Below are 19,756 nucleotides of genomic sequence, written 5' to 3' on the forward strand. Positions count from 1 at the left end.
CGCCTTCCTCCCAGAAGTAGTATCAGCTTTCCACATCAACCAATCAATTGCCTTCAACGTTTTACCCAAAGCCTCATGCCAATGAGGGCAAGAGTAGACTACACATGCTGGATTGTAAATGAGCACTCGCTTATTATAAATGCTGCACTCATTCTGATCGCAGAGCCTCCCAGCTCTGTCTTCTTTAACCCGAACACCCCAGGACTTCCAGTTTCCAAGAGAACATTCTCGACTTAAACCTCAAACTGTATTCAGTTCTGCTATCAAAAGCGTTAGACCCTGTCTGCCACCCCTAAGGCACACCAGGTCCGGGCTATGGCTTCAATAGCTCATCTCCACAAGGTGCCTCTTTTGGTCATTTGTAAAGCAGCCACATGGTCCTCGCTACACACATTCATATCCCACTACTGTTTAAACAAGCAGACAGCAGATGATGCATGCATGGGAAAAACAAGTCGGGCACTTCTTGAACACCAAAATACATAAGAACTGTCCACATGTTCTTCTATCTTGAGCGCATTGCCTCACTTCATCATGGACACATGATCTGAAATATCTGCGCTCAATACTTCAGCTGGGGACTGCCAGACAGCATGGCTAATTCATGCTGTTTATCTACAGGAAAAGAGAAAGTTTGCTTACCGTAGATGGCAGATGAATTAGCCATGCTGACCCTCCACCTCCCCGGACAGTTACCAGTACTATATCTAGTCTTGCTTGGATACGGACTTAGGAGACCTGGGGCAGCGCAGGAAGATAGATATAGGCACACACTGACAAAGCTCAGTGATCTTTGAGAGCTCCGCCACCTAGCTGCCCGAAGGATGTCCAGACAGCATGGCTAATTCATCTATGTATAGAAAACACAGTTTACAGTAAGCAAACTTGCTGCTCTTGTGGCAATTTTGTTTTGCACATAGTCTCCGAACTGCAGGCCTTGTCTTGCAGGAAACTGTTTCTGTGTGTAACTCTGGGCATGATACAGTTGCATACTGTTTTGTCCTTTTTGCCAAAGGTGGTCTTGGATTTTCACTTGGAGTTTCCCTGCCGCCTTGGATGTCAAGAAGCATATCTTGAGGTATTTAGATGTTTCTGAACCTCTCAGGAAGACACTCAACTGTCTATACTGCATGGTAAGAGTAGACTGGGTGAGCTGGTGTCGTGGGCTATAATAGCCCGCTGGTTTAAGGAGGTAGTCATGGCCACGTATGTGGATGCTGAGCTGTCATTGCTTAGTCAAGTTAGAGCTCATTCCACTAGAGCTCAGGCAGTGTCATCAGCAGAGATTAGTTTGCTGTCTCTTGTCAAGATTTGCCAAGCTGCAATGTGGTTATCCTTACATACCTTTTCCAGGTATTACTGCCTGGATATGCAGGCTCGGGAGGATGCAACCTTCGCACGGGTGGTATTGATCGGACTGTGGGTAGCCTCCTGCCCTGTTCAGGAATAGCTTTGGTACATCATACTGGTCATGGATCCACCTATCTGAATGTTAGGAGGAGGAATTACTGCTTGCCTGATGATTTCCCTTTCCTTAATGAAGGTAGGTGGATCCACCTTCCTGCCCTTGGCTGCTGGATGATGGTGTTAGGTCGTCCTGCATGGCTGCATGTTCCAGTAGTTACTGGTAAGTATCAATCCAGACCCTATACTAGTATTGCACTCCTTGTCTGAGCTCAGTGGTTCCTGATAGCTGAGTGCTTGTCTATCTGTTAAACAAGTTTTTTGTTTGTCCATAGTTAGCTTTTGTAGAGTATACTGGGGGCTTAATGTCATTGCAGGGGGGTGTGTGTGTATACTGTGACATCAGCTTTGCTTTAGTCTCCATCTGCTAGTAGAGGTGCATAACCCACAGTCATGGATTCACCTATCTTCATTAAAGAAAAGGAAATTATCAGGCAAGTAGTAACTTCTCATTAGTGCTTTTGAAAAGCAGCATTAGAATCTGAAGTCCTCCACTTAACCACAGAACAAGTATGTCAGCAGCAGCAGTAGTACAGACTTCACATTACCTTGATAGAATGTCTTATTCATGTTCTGGAAGGACTGTCTGCTGTGCTTAAGATTAGTTCAGTGTCCCTCTATTTTGTATGTCCTTAGCAGTGATGCCAGGTAGTAACATTGCTTTTTTTTTTTTCTCTTTCTGAATTACTATAACTTACTTCTGGTATTAATTGTCTTTCAGATGCTGTACCACTTTTTCTAAGGCTACTGCATTCTCCTCACCAAAATGTGTGCGAGCAGGCTGTATGGGCATTGGGAAACATTATAGGTTTGTGGGCTTTTTGGTTTTTTTTTATCGTTTAAGAATTAAAGAAATATAAGAGTTGCTTGTGTTTCCTATGTCAAATTTAAACCTAAAAGTTCTGGAGAGCAAATCTGAAATGTAAGCATAAAAATAGAGATGAATAAAATGAGGGCCCATAAGGACCATCTAGTCTGACCATTTACTTGATAGTTATGTGTATTCTGGAAAACATTTGAATCAAGAAATTTGTTGGCAAATGTGTGGGGTTTTTTTTTAGTTTTTTTATTTGCATAAACATTGTTTAATTTTCTTAGAAAATTTTACTGTGCAAATATTTGTTATGCCCTAAATAAATTTGTGATCTTATTCAGCATGTTAATTGCCATATTAAGTAGTTAAAAAAAAACCAAACAAAAAAACTTGTTTTCCAGGTAGCCAGATAGTTGAACTGAATTTTTTGTTTTTGTTTTTTGGGAGATGGGGTGGTTTGAAATAGGCTTTTAAATATGTTTAACTGTTTACTGAACTAAATTCAAAGCCAGAAATTGCTAAGCTTGCCATATAGCGTTGGCATTTTCATTGTTACTCATGAATTTTATGAAATTAATTTTTAAAACATTTTCTATGCTCAATCTTTGGGTACAGTAGCATAAACCTCAGTTTCTTTATCTGTCCTCTAGGAATTCTGTGCTTCTCAGGCTTTTTTGAATTCTGTTCCTGTTTCTATCACCTTTATTGGAAGGCTGTTTTCATCTTACTGTTATTTCCATCCTCCCTCCTTTTGGGCTTCTACAGGGTAGCCCATGGAAAAGTAGCCCATTTTAACTGCTATTAATCAAGTTTACTTAGGGAATAGCCACTGCTATTAATTGCATCAGTAGCATGGGATCTTCTTAGTGTTTGGGTAATTGCCAGGTTCTTGTGGCCTGGTTTAGTCTCTGTTGGAGACAGGATGCTGGGCTTGATGGACCCTTGGTCTGACCCAGCATGGCAATTTCTTATGTTCTTAAAGTAGCCTGCCTGCTTGGCACTAGTATTGGAGGTGGGCTACTTTTCCATGGGGCCACCCTGTAGTTCATTTGGAAACAGGCTGGGATCTGATGCCATGAGTCTTCATTTGCAGCTAGCCAGGAAACCTTTCCCCTTATCTTATATCCCCTTCCTTCTCACTTAGTCCACTCATCAGAACTTTAGTCTTCAACGGAGGACCATTCACCAGAAACCCTACAGTTATTTAGGGGCCTTAAATCCATGCATTAGATGTCACTGCACAGTGAGGGCCTCTCTTCCTCCATTTTCCCCCTCCCATCCCAATAAACACTGATCCCTAGCATGGCTGACCTGGGAAGCAGATAACTTGAGCTGGGACTCAAATTCAGGTACCCACACTGCCACTGGGCTGACCATGAAGAAATCTTTTCTGATGTTAGTCCTCATTCTACACTCTTGTAGCCCTATATTATAACCTCTTACTTATGGTTTGACACCTAGTAGTCATAAGACATGCCCTACATTCTAAAACCACCAAGGTAATAGAAACACAGAGGGCTAATATTCAATGGGTTCTCTAAAATCAATAGTGTTAAACTAAACTGTCAGAGAACCATACATATTTTATCACAAGACAGTTAAGTGAAAACATACAAAAATGTTTGTTTAAGGATAACACAACACCTATCTAGACAAAATACTTACAATCCATTCATTCATTAAAACCAAATACAGTGCATCAAAAATGGACCTCACAACATTTGCAGTATGCAAATTTCACAACAATGTAAATATGTATTGTTTAAATCTTTGTAGTAATCTTATTCTTAAACCCAGCTATACCAATAAGCCCAATTATACAAATGTTATAAATACATTTCAATGAAATTTCTTATGCAGTTGCTTCCACAAAATACTGTCCATTAAAGATGACTAATAATTGTGCACTGTCTTGAGGCCGTGCTCTCTGCTAGTCCCCTTGATGCAGATCTTTGTTTCACCCGAAAAATGGGCTTCCTCAGGGAGAACTCCTTGCCGATCTCCACTATCACCAAATTAAGCTAAAAGTAATAACAAACATCTTAATTTTGGCTGAAAAACCTCCCTTGTAAACCATGTCTCAACAGCTGTAATAAACCCTTACCCATTCAACTGCATCGCATACTAAAATGCCAAAAATGCTTCAAATTCAAGCTCAAATATCCAAAATTCAAAACATGTAACTCTTCTTCAAAAATGTTTTATTCCAAATGTTTTGACATTTTTAAACCGGTGACACAAGCTGTAACCTACAAAGATAAATTCAAAAGATTTTTCAAAAGTTATAGGATAAAAGAGGAACAGATAACTGAACAAACATCACAATGCCACATACCTTCAAAGAACCGGAAATGACGGATACACCAAGCAGCTTCTAAAATCTAAGAGCCCCCTGACTTCCTTATATTGGCACCAAACCCCAAGGGCGTAATCAATTAACCTAATAATCAATGAATGTGGCTAAACCTCTTAAGAGAAGATTCACTATAGCGATGAAACGCCAAAACTCTGAAAATTATCAAAGAAACGCAGCCCACTCAATAGGGCCATTCAGTCCGGACAGGGAGCTAGTATTCCAATTAAAAATAAATCTTTGCTCAACCCGTCTCAAAACAGAGGACAGGTCCCTTCCAGGTTCCAATTTAACCTGTCTAATTACAAAAAATTTTTAAATCAAGAGAATGTTGTAGAGTATGCACCATTGGTACAGCATTGGACAGAGAAACAACATTCTCTTGATTTAACATTTTTTGTAATTAGACAAAATTGGAACCTGGAGGGGACCTGTCGTCTGTTTTGAGACGGGTGGTGCTGGTGCAGCAACAGCTTTTTTTTTGGCAACTCTACCATGCAGCCCATTTTTGTTCAAGTATCTCCTTATTGTGCATGCTGAAACACCCACACCGCTTTGTTTCAGAGAAGCCTGTATTTCAGTAGAAGTTACCTGTGGGGTTTTCTTTGCATCCTGACAAATTTTCCTGACAGTTGTCTGAAATCTTTCTTGGTCTAGTTTGGTATTAACTGAACCCATTATTTCCCACTTCTTGATCAGAATTTGAATAGTACTGATTGGCATTTTTAAATCTTTGGGTATCTTTTTGTAGCCTTTTCCTGATTTATAAAGATGAGCTATTTTGCTCGCAGATCCTTTGACAGTTCTTTTGGTTTCCCCATGCTTCAGTAATCACCAAAGTCTGTGCAGCCCTGGATTAAGTACACAAGGGTTTCTCAAGAGCTAAGAAACTCATTGACTATTCATACACAGACTCTAATTACCTATTCTTCATTGCTATCTCAACCTGTGTGAGTCAACCTGAGTGTATATTATCAGCCCAAATATTCAAGGATATATAAACTTTTGAACAGGACCATCTTATTTCCTTTATTGTGTAATGATTGTGCTATTCTGTGGTATATAAAATAGTTTCATTTGAAACACATTAAACATAACAGACATGTTTTGACTGATCAATCATGTTTTCTTAAAATGCTTACAAATTCTGCCAGGGATATGTAAACTTATGAGCACAACTGTAAATGGGTCACATGACTATACTAATCTACATATGATTTAAATGTCTACATGCATTCAAGAGGGTTTGTGGAAATGTATGCTTGTATATAAGCTATTTAGAAGTTACGATACCAGACAAGTCCAACCCCTAGTGCAGTGTTTTCCAACCAGTGTGCCTTGAGACTTCAGGTGTGTCACAGATGTCATTGTCTGATATTCAGATCCAGACAGTACCTGGGCTCTGATCTTAGCACTTCACAACAATAAGAGTTGCCAGTTGTGACTCTTAAAGAAGGACATGCATAGTCCTACATTCTAGCTATAGCATAAGCCCTGGAGTACGGTAATTAATGGGTAGCATGCAAGGCATGGATAATTGGGTCCTGCTTTCTATGATGCACACAGCTCCTTCTCATCTTCCTCTCTTGAGCTTCTTCCTTTGAGTCCTGCCAGTCTGTCTTATCCCCAGGCTGAGTGAGAAAAGGAGGGTGTGCATTGAGTACTGGATGTGACTGTGCACACACTCTTGGAAGCAGTAGTAGAGGAGTTCTGGCAGCCACATGCACAGCACTTTTACATGGATCCGGCCCACTGGGACAAGTTTGTTCATGTCTGCTCCCTCTTTCTTTGTTTTAAAATTTAGAAAAGATTGAAGTTTTTAGCACTTCCCCAGTTCTTTTGATCATGAATCCTCTGCATTGCCTGCCCCGGGCAGGTTGGTGTGACATACAATATTTTTGTTTATGTAGGTGTGCCATGGGCTAAAAAAGGTTGGGAAACACTGCCCTAGTGAACTGTAATTTTGCCCTCTCCCTGTACGTACCCGGATCAGTCCAGACCATGGGTTGAGCCCCCGTTCCAGCAGGTGGAGACAGACCAGAGTTCTGAGGCTGCCCATATAAGGACGGAACCCACCCAGGAACCCCTCAGTATTTGTCTGTCTCCAGCAGGTGGAACAGCTCACCCTTTGGTTCCCTGTTAGCTTGCCCTCTGGGTTTCTTCTTTCTTAGGGGCAAGCTCACATAAGTGCCATTTTAATTTGCTTCTTATATGTAAAAAAAAAAAAAAATTTCTCTGACTGCCTCTTAAAGTAGACACTTTTGTCTCCCTCGCTCTTGGGGTTCCTAGGGGGGCTTTGCCCCTTGATATTTATCAGCCTAGGTTCCCTTCCCAGTGACCTGTATGGGTGATACTGGTGATGCCAGTCCCTCTCCCCACTTTCTCTGCTGCCGTGCCCAGAGATGCCCATTCCTCGGTTGTGCCTTTCAGGGAAGAGTTACATTCCCCTGACTCTGTGAATAAAATAATTTTTTACTTTATGGTTCTCAGAGATTTATTTATTCTTAGTTCTTTCTTTTGTTTAAAAAAAAAAAAGCAGCAGTTTTTATTTGTGTGGAGAGAGCGGGGTTCAATCTCCCGCCTACCTCCTCTGGGGCTCCCAGCTTAGCTGATTCTCATTAGTTTCGTGGCTACTTCCTCATGCCGCGGCCACTTTGCTGTGTTGCTTGTGGAGAGTCGTCCTCCCGACTCTCCTGCGAGGGGGTTTGTTCTAGGTGCCTTTCAGGGGGTGAAGGCTCCTCTCTCGAATCGCCAGCAATTAAACTGCGGGGAAGGACTCTCCGACTTGCTGCCAGGCCGTTTTTGTCCCGGGATCGTGCGGGAGCGGTGGCCATTTTAGGTTTTTCTGAGCATTCTCTTCCTGCTTATCCGGGAGCAGGGGACTCTATTTCTCAACTTTTTCCACCCGATTTGAGCCCGGTTCGCTCTCGGGGTGCTGGCTTTGAACCCACCCCCCTGTAAGCAGTTCAGTCCGGGCCCGTTTTTCCTCAGAATTTGTTCTGTTAATGCATGATTCTTACCTGGCCAGTTTACAGAGGGAGGTGGACCCCCCCCTCCTGTTCCCCCTTCCAAATCCTCCTAATTTTCCAGTGCCTTTCCCTGACATTGTTCTGGACCCTCAGGGCCCTATTAAGGTTCGCGTAGTCCCGGGAGCTCCCCCTCCCCAGCCTCCTTTGGACCTTTTGATGTAGGGGATGATGATTCTACTGCCCCCCCTTAGAGGGCGATGATCCTCGTGTCCTGCGCTTATTTCGGCAGGAGGAGCTGGAGCCCCTCATTCCCTTCGTTCTTCAGGAATTGGGAATTGATGCCCCCCAGATGATTCTGTGGCGGCGGCGATGACGCTAAACGCGGACCCGGGACTTGGGGCCTTACCGCGTACTTTCCCTTTTCATCCTATGCATCGCTTGCTCCTCCTCAAGGAATGGGAGTCCCCAGAGATGGGTCTTCGCGTTGGAAGAGCTATGGATAAATTATACCTGCTCCCTAAGGACTGCCTGGACATGTAAAAATTCCTAAGGTGGATTTTTCTGTCACCGCTGTGACAAAGAGCACTACCATTTCGGTAGTGGGCGCTACAGCATTATGGGATGTTCAGGACCGTAAGCTTGAATTTTATTTGAAACACATTTTTGAAGTCTTAGCTCTTGGTGTCCAGGCGACAATTTGCAGCAGTCTCATGCAGCGGGCAAGCCTTAGGTGGATGCAGCACCCAGGACCTCCCGTCTGCGGAGGGTGCTATAGCCTATGGTGCAGATGCACTATATGATTTGCTTCGGGTCCAAGCTAAAGCTATGGTTTCAGCGGTATCTGCCAGTCATCTTCTCTGGTTACACAATTGGTTCGCTGATACTTCTTCTAAGACTCAGTTGGGCACGCTTCCTTTTAAGGGCAAGTTGCTTTTTGGTGAGGACTTGGAACAGCTTATTAAGTCCTTGGGGGAAAACAAGGTCCATAAGCTGCCAGAGGACCGTCCCAAACAGTCAGTCTTTTTTCCCGACTCGCACTCGCTTCAGGGGGAATCGCCGTTATGTTAACAGGGCCCGTGGATCCTTCCCCAGGGGAGGGGTATCCAGGTCACAGTCTTGGTCCCATTCCTTTCGTAGCCGTCTGTTTCCGAGATGGCCATCAGCAGTCCACCACCTCTAAGTCAGCACCCCAATGAGATTCGGCCGGTCCATTCCTCCGCACGAAACTTAGGTGGGCGTCTTTCTCTGTTTCTCGAGGAGTGGGCCAAAATCACATCCGACCTCTGGGTCCTCGATGTGATAGAACACGGCTACACATTAGAATTTGCCAGACACCTGCCTGATCTCCACATCGTCTCCCCTTGTGGCTGTTCCAAGTGGCCTGCGGTTTGTCACACCCTGTTGAAACTTCAGGAATTGGGGGCGATCCTTCCGGTTCCGGTACACGAAAGGGGCGCAGGCCAATATTCAATTTACTTTGTTGTTCCCAAAAACGATTCCTACTGTCCCATTCTGGATCTCAAAAGGGTCAATCAGGCCCTCAAGGTTCCCCGTTTCAAAATGGAAACCCTGCGAGCAGTAATTGCAGCGGTTCGTCCCGGAGAATTTCTCGCTTCCCTAGAATCTGAAGGAGGCTTATTTTCACATCCCCATTCATCAGGAACATCAGAAGTTCCTTCGTTTTCAGATCCTAGGTCAGCACTTCCAGTTTCGGGCTCTCCCGTTCGCTCTCGCCACTGCTCCCCGCACTTTTACCAAGATCATGGTGGTAGTTGCAGCAGCTCTTCTTCGAAAAGGGATTTTAGTCCATCCTTACCTGGACGATTGGTTGATAAGGGCCAAGTCCGTCTCTCTGCGCGCTCGCATCTCACATCTCTCGGTTGGATAATAAACTACTCCAAAAGCACTCTTCAGCCCTCGCAAGAGCTGGAATTTTTGGGCGCATTTTTCAACACTCTGATCGGGAAAGTTTTTTTTCTTTCAGACTCACAGACAATCAATCTGATAGATCAGTTGAACATTTTTCTCTCCCTCTTCCCACGGCGTGGGATTACCTCCAGGTTCTAGGGACCATGGCTTCCACGATCAATCTTGTCCCCTGGGCGTTTGCTCATATGCGTCCTTTACAGAAAGCATTGTTGTCCCATTGGAAGCCGATGTCTGAGCAGTATCAGGAGATTCTCCCTCTCTCCGACTCTACCATCACCAGCATACGATGGTGGTTTTCCCTTGCTTACCTTCTCAGGGGAATGCCTCTTTTGACTCCCTCTTGGGTCATAGTAACAACAGACACCAGCCTCTCCGGATGGGGAGCTGTCTGCCAATCTCAAATGACTCAAGGGTTCTGGTCCCTGTCTCAGTCTCTGTGGCACATCAATCGCCTAGAAGCCCGAGCAGTTCGCTTGGCCATCAAGTTTTTTCTTCCTCTGATTTGTCACAAAGCTGTCCGGGTGCTATCAGACAACTCCGCCACAGAAGCTTACATAAATCGACAGGGGGGAACTCGAAGTCGTCTAATGGCGTTAGAAGCCAGCAAAATTTTTCTCTGGGCAGAAAGGCACTTGGATCACCTGGCAGCTTCCCACATAGCGGGAAAGGAGAATGTTCAAGCAGACTTCCACAGTCATCAACATCTTGATCCCGGCGAGTGGGAGTTATCAGACGTAGCGATGGATCTAATCGTGCGCAGGTGGGGTCCTCCTCACCTAGACCTCATGGCGATGCTAGCCAACGCCAAGTCTCCCCGGTTCTTCAGCCGGTGGAGGGAGCATTGTCAGAAGGGGTGGATGCGTTGGTTCTTCCCTGGCCCTCTGACGTTCTTCTCCACGTGTTCCCACAGTGGCCGTTAGTGGGGAAGGTTCTTCGGAGAATAGAACTCATCACGGTCCGGTCATTCTCGTGGCTCCTGAGTGGCCCCGACGGCCGTGGTTCTTGGACCTGGTGAATCTCTCGGTGGACGGACCTCTTCGTCTGTCATCTGCCCCATCTTCTGCGGCAGGGTCCCGTATTTTCCAACCAGGCGGATCGCTTCTGTCTGGCAGCATGGCTTTTGAACGAAGACTTTTGAGACGCAGAGGATATAAAGATGAAGTTATTGCCACCCTTCTCAGGGCTCGCAAACAATCAACATCCCTTACTTATGTTACGGTCTGGAAGGTTTTTGAAAATGTCTGTGAAGAGTTGGGTGTTTCGGCTCGCTCGCCTGCCTTCTATTGCGGTTTTTACTTTCTTTTCTTCAGCGTGGTCTCTGCAAGGGTCTTTCGGTTAGCTCTCTGTGTGTTTAGGTCTCAGCTCTTGGTTCTCTCCTGGGCACCATTGAAGGTCAGCCTGTCTCCTCTCATCCGGATGTCGTTTGTTTTCTCAGAGGCACTAAGCATTTAAAGCCGCCTGTCCGGTCTATTTGTCCTTCGTGGAATTTGAATTTGGTGCTTTGAGCCTCTTCGTCGTGCCACTCTCAAGGACTTGACTCTCTCAAGACTCTTTTCCTGGTAGCTATCTGTTCGCCAGGAGTGTCTGAGCTTCAATCTCTATCTTGTAGAGACCCTTTTTTGCGTTTTTCAGACTCGGGCGTTTCCCTAAAGACCATACCTTCTTTCTTACCTAAGGTGGTTTTGTCTTTTTATATTAACCAGTCCGTTGAACTCCCCGCTTTTTCACCAGAGGATATCGCGGCGTCTGGTAATAGTGATCTTTGGCGTCTCAACGTCAAACGAGTCTTACAGCATTATCTTGAGGTCACTAATGATTTTCGGGTTTCCGATCATCTTTTTGTCCTGTGGCGTAGACCCAACAGGGGGAAGCAAGCTTCTAAGGCTATGATCGCTTGCTGGTTGAAGGAGGCGATTTCTTCAGCCTACATTTACAAGGGCCGACCAGTTTCTGAAGGCCTAAAAGCTTATTCTTTACATTATCAAGCGACTTCTTGGGCGGAGTCTCAATCTGTGTCGCCGCAAGAAATATGTAGGGCGGCTACATGGAAATCTCTTCATACTTTTGCTCGTCACTACCGACTCGATGTTCAGGCTCCAGCCTTTGGTTCCTTTGGTCAGCAGGTGCTTCGAGCGGGACTGTCTGGGTCCCACCCTCTATAGGGAGCTTTGGGACATCCCATGGTCTGGACTGATCCGGGTACGTACAGGGAAAGGAAAGTTAGTTCTTACCTGATAATTTTCGTTCCTGTAGTACCACGGATCAGTCTAGACACCCGCCCGATCTTATTCTGTCCGCTCGAATTCATTCCTGTTTTTCTGGTTAAGAACATAAGAAAATACCATACTGGGTCAGACCAAGGGTCCATCAAGCCCAGCATCCTGTTTCCAACAGTGGCCAATCCAGGCCATAAGAACCTGGCAAGTACCCAAAAACTAAGTCCATTCCATGTTACCATTGCTAATGGCAGTGGCTATTCTCTAAGTGAACTTAATAGCAGGTAATGGACTTCTCCAAGAACTTATCCAATCCTTTTTTAAACACAGCTATACTAACTGCACTAACCACATCCTCTGGCAACAAATTCCAGAGTTTAATTGTGCGTTGAGTAAAAAAGAACTTTCTCCGATTAGTTTTAAATGTGCCCCATGCTAACTTCATGGAGTGCCCCCTAGTCTTTCTACTATCTTTCTTACAGGTTTATTTCTCTATTTTTGTCTCCTGCATAATTTTTCTGGAATTTACTGTTAGGCACCGGAAGCATCTTTGTGATGATCAGGGATAGAGATACAAGAGCGTTTAGTTACACAGTTCATTCAATTGTTTTGTTTGGTTTAAATTAAATTTACTATTTATCCTGGTACTTGCTTGATCTTATTCCTTTTCTGCTTTGACAATGGTTATGCTGAGGGTTCCTGGGTGGGTTCCGTCCTCGTATGGGCTAGCCTCAGAACTCTGGTCTGTCTCCACCTGCTGGAACGGGGGCTCAACCCATGGTCTGGACTGATCCATGGTACTACAGGAACGAAAATTATCAGGTAAGAACTAACTTTCCTTTATCAACTTTAGTACCGTATTACACATTGGATCTTAAGAGAATAAAAACATACTGAATGAGTAAAAATGTACATACTAAAGAGCACTGATTTAAATTTTCTGAAAAACACTCAAAGTAGCTTTTTGAAAAGCAAACCTAATTTTATAGTGCTTACAAGTCCATGTATAGTGTATGCTGGCAAACCTACATGTCTCAGCATTATTCTGTGCCCTTGGAATAGAAAGGATATGGTTTATTTTTGCAATGTGGTGTTCTAAAATGTCTAACAATTAGACCTCATAAACACTAATGTAGAATAGGTAGGACCTCTGACTTAAAAGGAAAGAAGAGAGGTATTTACAAGCCACAATGAATTTGGTTGTTTGTACAGGTGATGGACCTCAGTGCAGGGATTATGTCATCAGCCTTGGAGTTGTGAAGCCACTGCTGTCCTTTATCAGCCCATCTATTCCCATAACTTTCTTAAGAAATGTCACGTGGGTAATGGTCAATTTGTGTCGTCACAAAGATCCTCCACCACCAATGGAAACCATTCAGGAGGTAAACATTTTCTGAGATTTTTTGGTATTGAGACTGCATGCTGTTAGCCAAGCAGAGATATTTGCTCAGTTCTACAAATTTGTTAAGCCTAAGTAATGCCTAATATTAACTTGCTGAATACAAGCTTTCTTGCCCTCCTGTCAGTGTACCACAAATCAGAGTGACATTGCTTGTGTAGGGGACAGGCACACGTGGATTGAGGATAACTATTCATTGTTTTATTTACATATTTTAGGTATTAAAAACACTATGGAGGTGCTGTATTAGAGATACTAAGTAGGTGCTCTTCTGCAAAGTTTAAGAGCTTCAATTGTGTAGGGTCAGAAATTTATATTGATTAGTTATGTCAGTCTTAATCTGAATAGTTGGGAGATTATTTTCCTATTGGGCAATAGGATTTAAATCCATCCTTATTTCTCTGCCTAGTCCATGATGATTTTAACATTGATTTTTTTTTTTAATTAGTTTGAAAAAATTGGCTTCAAATTTTAAGAAAATCCTTTCTGTCCTTGCCTTAACAGATTCTTCCAGCCCTTTGTGTTCTAATCCACCACACAGATGTAAATGTAAGTTAAAAGTTTTTTTTGTGCTGTAACTTTACAGATAGGTATGTTGCAACAAGTGCATTCTTGAAGTCTAAAATAAGACTAGTGTCCAGAACTCAGTGTTTCTCTAGGGAAAGGTGCCTTTCAATTTTCTCAGTCTCAATTTAATATGTACAGCTCCAGTAGCAAAGTATTTACCATCTAAGTGAAATGGAAAATTGTCTAGCATGTGAATGTTATATCTGCATATGATTTGGAAAGGGAAGAATTTCAGACTTGAAGAGCATTCATCTGCAAACATAAATTCTTCCATAGGGAAAGGGTCAAATACCCTGTCATTTTAGGGAAGATTTCAAAACAATTGACCTAGACATAAAGTATTTGACCCTCTAAAATAGAGGTCCCCAAACCTGTCCTGGAGGGCCACCATCTGCCCATTTCCTGCCTACCTTGGTCAGGGATAGAGATGAAAGGGAGTAATGTCTTTTGCATGTTGGATGTCAAGCAACATTTTGCTGTGGTTTTTGGAGGTTACTAAATCTGTCTGGAAGTCTGATCACCTGTTTGACCGCGTTAGAGGGCTCAGGCAGTATTGTGGGTGGAAGTTTGATTATTGTTGCCTGTTGAGATTTGGCGAGCGGTGATGTGGTCATTGCTGCTTGGGAGGAAACATAGAAATGACAGCAGAAAAAGACCAAACGGCCCATCCAGTCTGCCTAGCAAGCTCCAACACTTATTTTCCCATACTTATCTGTTTCACCGACCACCAAGTTCAGGGCCCTTGTTGGTAACTGATTTGAATTTCCTACCATCCCCTGCCGTTGATGCAGAGAGTAATGTTGGAGTTGTATCAAAGGTGAAGCATAAGGCTTAATGGTTACTGGTAGTAACCACCGCATCAAATAAATTACCCCGATGCTTGTTTACCCAGACTGCACAGATCAATGCCTTGTTGGATGTTGTCTGAATGTAAATCCTCTTTTCCACATTTCCCCCTGCCATTGAAGCAGAGAGCAACGCTGGATATGCATTCAAAGAAGTATCAGGCTTAATTGGTTTAGGGTAGTAACTGCCGCAATAAGCAAGCTATCCTCACGCTTATGTTTACCCAGACTGTGTAGTTCAGTCCTTGGTTGTTGCCTGAATGCAAATCCTCTTTTCCACATTTCCCCTTGCCCGTTGAAGCAGAGAGCAATGTTGGAGTTACATTAACTGTGTGAAGGCTTATTGAGTAAGAGTAGTAATCACCAGGTAGTAGCCACCATTCCAGCAAGCCACCCCTGTGGCTCTTCTCTTCATTCCCATCCTCTAGCCTTTATGGATCCACAGTGTTTATCCTATGCCCCTTTGAAATCCTTCAGTTTTAGTCTTCACCACTTCCTCCAGAAGGGCATTCCAGGCATCCACCACCATCTCCGTGAAGAAATACTTCCTGACATTGGTTCTGAGTCTTCCTCCCTGGGGTTTCAAATCGTGACCCCTAGTTCTACCGATTTTATTTCCAACAGAAAAGGTTTGTTGACCATGGATCATTAAAACCTTTCAAGTATCTGAAAGTCTGTATCATAGCACCCCTGCTCCTCCTCTCCTCCAGGGTATTCATATTTAGGTTCTTCAATCTCTCCTCATAAGTCCCTTTATGAAGACCATCCACCTTTTTGGTCGCCCTTCTCTGGACTGCCTCCATCCTGTGTCTGTCCCTTTGGAGATACGGTCTCCAGAACTGAACACAGTACTCCAGGTGAGGCCTCACCAAGGCCCTGTAAAAGGGGATCATCACTTCACTGTTTGTGTGAGTGGCATTGACTTTCAAGTTTAATCAGTTTGTCCACAGTTGGCTTTTCTAGAGAATAGTGGCAGGTTGATGTTGGGGCAGGACTATATATCTGTAATAGCTTCTTACTCCATCTCCATCTACTGGCATAGGTGCATAACCCACTGGTGGGGGTTAGCCTGCCCTCAGAGGAAAGGAAATTATCAGGTAAGTAGTAATTTCTCCATCCTAATCTAAAAAATATTTTGAGGTTAATCGCTTGTGTGCATATCTTGATTAGACTCAAACATTGCCCTCTGCTTCAATGACAAGAGGTAATGGGGAGTTGGTGTCAGACAGCAATAAACCTTGCCTTGACTTTTACAGTCTGAGAAACTGGTAAGTTTGGGGGTGAGCTGTACAGCGCAGCAGATACTACGATAAACCTGCTGGGCACACTAAATGGACCGTTAAGTCCTCTTTTTTTTTCCTGTCGTTTTCTTATATAAATTTAGATGTAAAACTTATTTTAGAGAATAGAAATGTCCCAGTTACTAAAATAGGTTCTTCTGAGGTTTCATATGTGGGTCTTTCTTCAAGCGTCTTCACATCTGTAATGAAGCAGTTTGTCTCAGTAAAATGTGAATATCACAATACCTCCTTAAATCTGCATAAGATCACCTAAGTAGAGGACATACTAGGCACTCCCAGTAGTAAGCCTTCGTATGTTTTTCCAATAATCACATGGTCAAAGTCCAACTAATTTCACAATTTTTGTATACTTTTGAAATGCACATAAAATCACTTAACTTTGATCAAAGCATCCAGCAGAACTTCACATATGTGAAAGTTTTACTATCGGGAGTGTCTAGTATAATCTACTTATATGATTTTATATAGACTTAAGAGATATTGCTAGGTATTTTCCTTGCCTCCTTTTTTGACACTATTTGTTCTGGAATTTGTGTATTATGAACCAATATGATTTGTGCTGAATGAAATGACTGAAGATTTTTTTCTTAAAATAGGAAAGGCATGAGCACTATTAATAGGAAATCTGTTCTAGCACCAAAATATATAGGGTGAACTGCTTAATTATAACATTTTAGATGGCCCTGTAGTCTCTGTCAGTGTGGAACAGCAGGAGCTTGTGTCCTTCTTTATTAGACTCCATGCTTTCCTGCATACTCTGCAAGATGTCTGAACAACCATCCTGGGTGGATGTTGAGTTCCTTCCCACTGTCCATATTAATGTACTAACTAAACACTCACCTTTTTTACGTCTTAAATCCTGGTTCTTCTGTATTATAACCTTAAGAACATAAGAAATTGCCATGCTGGGTCAGACCAAGGGCCCATCAAGCCCAGCATCCTGTTTCCAACAGAGGCCAAACCAGACCACAAGAACCTGGCAATTACCCAAACACTAAGAAGATCCCATGCTACTGATGCAATTAATAGCGGTGGCTATTCCCTAAGTAAACTTGATTAATAGCCTTGTAAATGTTAACTATATTTATTATAATAGTAAATCTCCTGAAACATGTTTTAACCAAATTGTATGCTTCAAGCACCATCTGTGTTTCTGTAGAATGCTGCATGTACTTAGTAGCAGCACTGCAGAAATTAGAAGTTAAAATGTCAGGGCTCAGGCATATCATAGTGATGCACTTGGGTCCCAAGGCAGGGTTCAAGGAGGGCCACCCTTGATGTTTATAAAAGTATTAGTGCCTTACATGCATGTTACAAAATGTGTGGCCTCCATAATTCTGTTGAAGTTGCACAGGCTGGTTTATATAATTGTCTTTATTATAATTCATATGTAATTTATCAATATGTTTACATATTAGATATTGGTGGATACAGTTTGGGCCCTCTCCTACCTAACAGATGCCGGCAATGAACAAATTCAGATGGTAATAGATTCTGGAATAGTCCTCAATTTGGTCCCTCTTCTCAGCAACCAAGAAGTTAAAGTACAGGTAAGGTTTTTGTTTTGTCCGGTTTTTTGTGTTCTTAAAGGCTGCTTTGTATGCACTTTGAGGTCGATGCAATAGCAGCTTGGGGGGAAAAAGGGGTTCATGATTGAGCTCCTGCTCTCCTAATGTATGCCGATCGACCTCTCTGGGGCGCCTGATTCAATATTTAAATTGGCTGCCACGGTAAAAAGGAGGCACTAGGGGAAATTGTGCACCCCTGTTGCCTCCTCTGCAGCGGGTGCCCAGGAGAAGTGGCTGCCAGCAGGCTAGGAAAAAGGACACTCAATTTTGAGGTATGATTTTTCAAAATTTTTTTTAAAGGCTCTCCTTTTTTTATTCCTCCAACTTAATATCGTCATTAAGTCAGAGGAAGTACAGAAAAGCAGTATGTTAATGCTTTTCTGTACACTTTGGGCGGCTGCTGCTCAAAAATTGCCTGCTCTGGGCATGTTATGAGGGTTAAAAATGTCAGGCGCACTTTTTTTTTTTAAATTGGGGAAGAATAACTAATAGCCTCATCAAAATGCATTTGCATGTGATCAGCGCTTTTAGTTTCATGGGGGGCGGGTGTTTGGACGCGCTAATTCCTTTATAGCAAGAGATTGTGGACATAGGTCCAAAACTCACATCCAACCATGGGTTAACCAGTGCGCTCAGCTGAGCATACTGTATTACATCAGCCTGTTTATGAAGACCCGTTTTCAGAATATTCTGATTTCCTAGAGCGTAGCCAGATGGACTCGGGACCAGTGGTTGTGTGTTCCTCTGTTAGCAGATGGGAGACGGAGTCCGGTTTCAAAGCTGACGTCACCCTAGATATACTCATGCAGTGACCTCAGTTCTTCAGTATCTCTCTGTCTCCTAGCAGATGGGGATGCTATCCCCACACTAGCACGGTATTAGTGGGATTGCAGCACTAATCCAAAGAAAGCCAAGAGCCATCAGGTGTCTCTGGAAATAGACCCCCTTATGGAATGGGCGGAGCTAAACCGACAAGGGATCTTGGCCTCCCACATCACAGGAAAAATCAATGTCACAGCGTCCTCAGCAGGGAAAGCCTGGATACAAGGAATGGACACTGTCGACCAAAGGCTTCCAGCTTCTAGTAAATCACTGGGGCCTCCTGGCCATGGACCTACTGGCCACATCTCACAATGTGAAAGTCCCCCGGTTCTTCAGTTGCAGGCAAAATCAGCACTCCCAAGGGATCGATGCCCTCATCCAGACCTGGCCAGAGGAGGACGTACTGTACGCCTTACCCCCCATGGCCTCTACAGGGCAAGATCATCCGCAAGATAGAACACCAGAGGTTTAATCCTCCTAGTGGCCCGGATTGGCCCAGATGCCTGTGGTACGCAGACATATGAAGGTTTCTTATGGGGAGGGGGAGTCTGTGCCTCCACCCACACAGGGACCTTCTCCAGCCAGGGCCCGATTCTTCTCGAAGATCAGTCTCTAGTCTCTTTTGGGCTGATAGTCACCTTGCTTTGCGCGTGGAAGTTCTCATCGTCCCTGGCATACATACGGATCTGGAGAATATTTGAGGCCTGGTGCGAGGGCCACTGGTGCCCCCGCAAATGGCCAAGATTCCCATGATTCTGGAATTTTACAGGATGGCCTGAAGGAAAGGGTTGTACCTCAACTCCCTGAAGGTCCAGGTAGCAGCCCTCTCCTGCTTCAGAGCCAAGGTGAACGGAAACAGTCTGTTGGCACTTCTGGACTTGGCCCGTTTCCTTAAAGGGATAAAACAACTCCGACCACCCTTAGTGGCCAGTCCCCCTATGGAATGTCAATCTAGTATTGGACTTCCTAGCAGGACCTTCCTTTAGACCGATGCGCAGTCTATCGCTGCGCCTATGAACACTAAAGACTGTATTTTTGGTGACAATATGCTCAGCCCGTCGCATCTTGGAACTACAGGTACTATCCTGTCTGGAACATTCATAGAAACATAGAAATGACGGCAGAAGAAGACCAAATGGCCCATCCAGTCTGCCCAGCAAGCTTCACTCATTTTTTCTCTCATACTTATCTGTTTCTCTTAGCTCTTGGTTCTATTTCCCTTCCACCCCCACCATAAATGTAGAGAGCGGTGATGGAGCTGGAGCTGCATCCAAGTGAAATATCTAGCTTGATTAGTTAGAGGTAGTAGGGGTAGTAACCGCCGCAATAAGCAAGCTACACCCATGCTTAATTGTTTTTACCCAGATTATGTTATACAGCCCTTATTGGTTGTTTATCTTCTCCCCTGCCGTTGAAGCCGGGAGCTATGCTGGATATGCGTGAAGTATCAGTTTTTTTCTTCTCCCCTGCCGTTGAAGCAGAGAGCTATGCTGGATATGCATTGAAAGT

General features: G+C 43.8%; 1 protein-coding gene across 1 annotated transcript in view; it reads left to right on the top strand.

The window, feature by feature from the left end:
- Nucleotides 1–19,756, top strand: part of KPNA4 (karyopherin subunit alpha 4) — a 111,905-nt gene that overhangs the window by 50,303 nt on the left and 41,846 nt on the right. Inside the window, exons 8-11 of the mRNA XM_029615521.1 lie at nt 2,186–2,272; nt 12,958–13,127; nt 13,649–13,693; nt 17,276–17,407. Coding sequence (XP_029471381.1) covers nt 2,186–2,272; nt 12,958–13,127; nt 13,649–13,693; nt 17,276–17,407 — 434 coding nt within the window. The remainder of the gene's footprint in view (nt 1–2,185; nt 2,273–12,957; nt 13,128–13,648; nt 13,694–17,275; nt 17,408–19,756) is intronic.

Source organism: Rhinatrema bivittatum, chromosome 9, assembly GCF_901001135.1.
Source record: "Rhinatrema bivittatum chromosome 9, aRhiBiv1.1, whole genome shotgun sequence".
NCBI classification, from domain to species: domain Eukaryota; kingdom Metazoa; phylum Chordata; class Amphibia; order Gymnophiona; family Rhinatrematidae; genus Rhinatrema; species Rhinatrema bivittatum.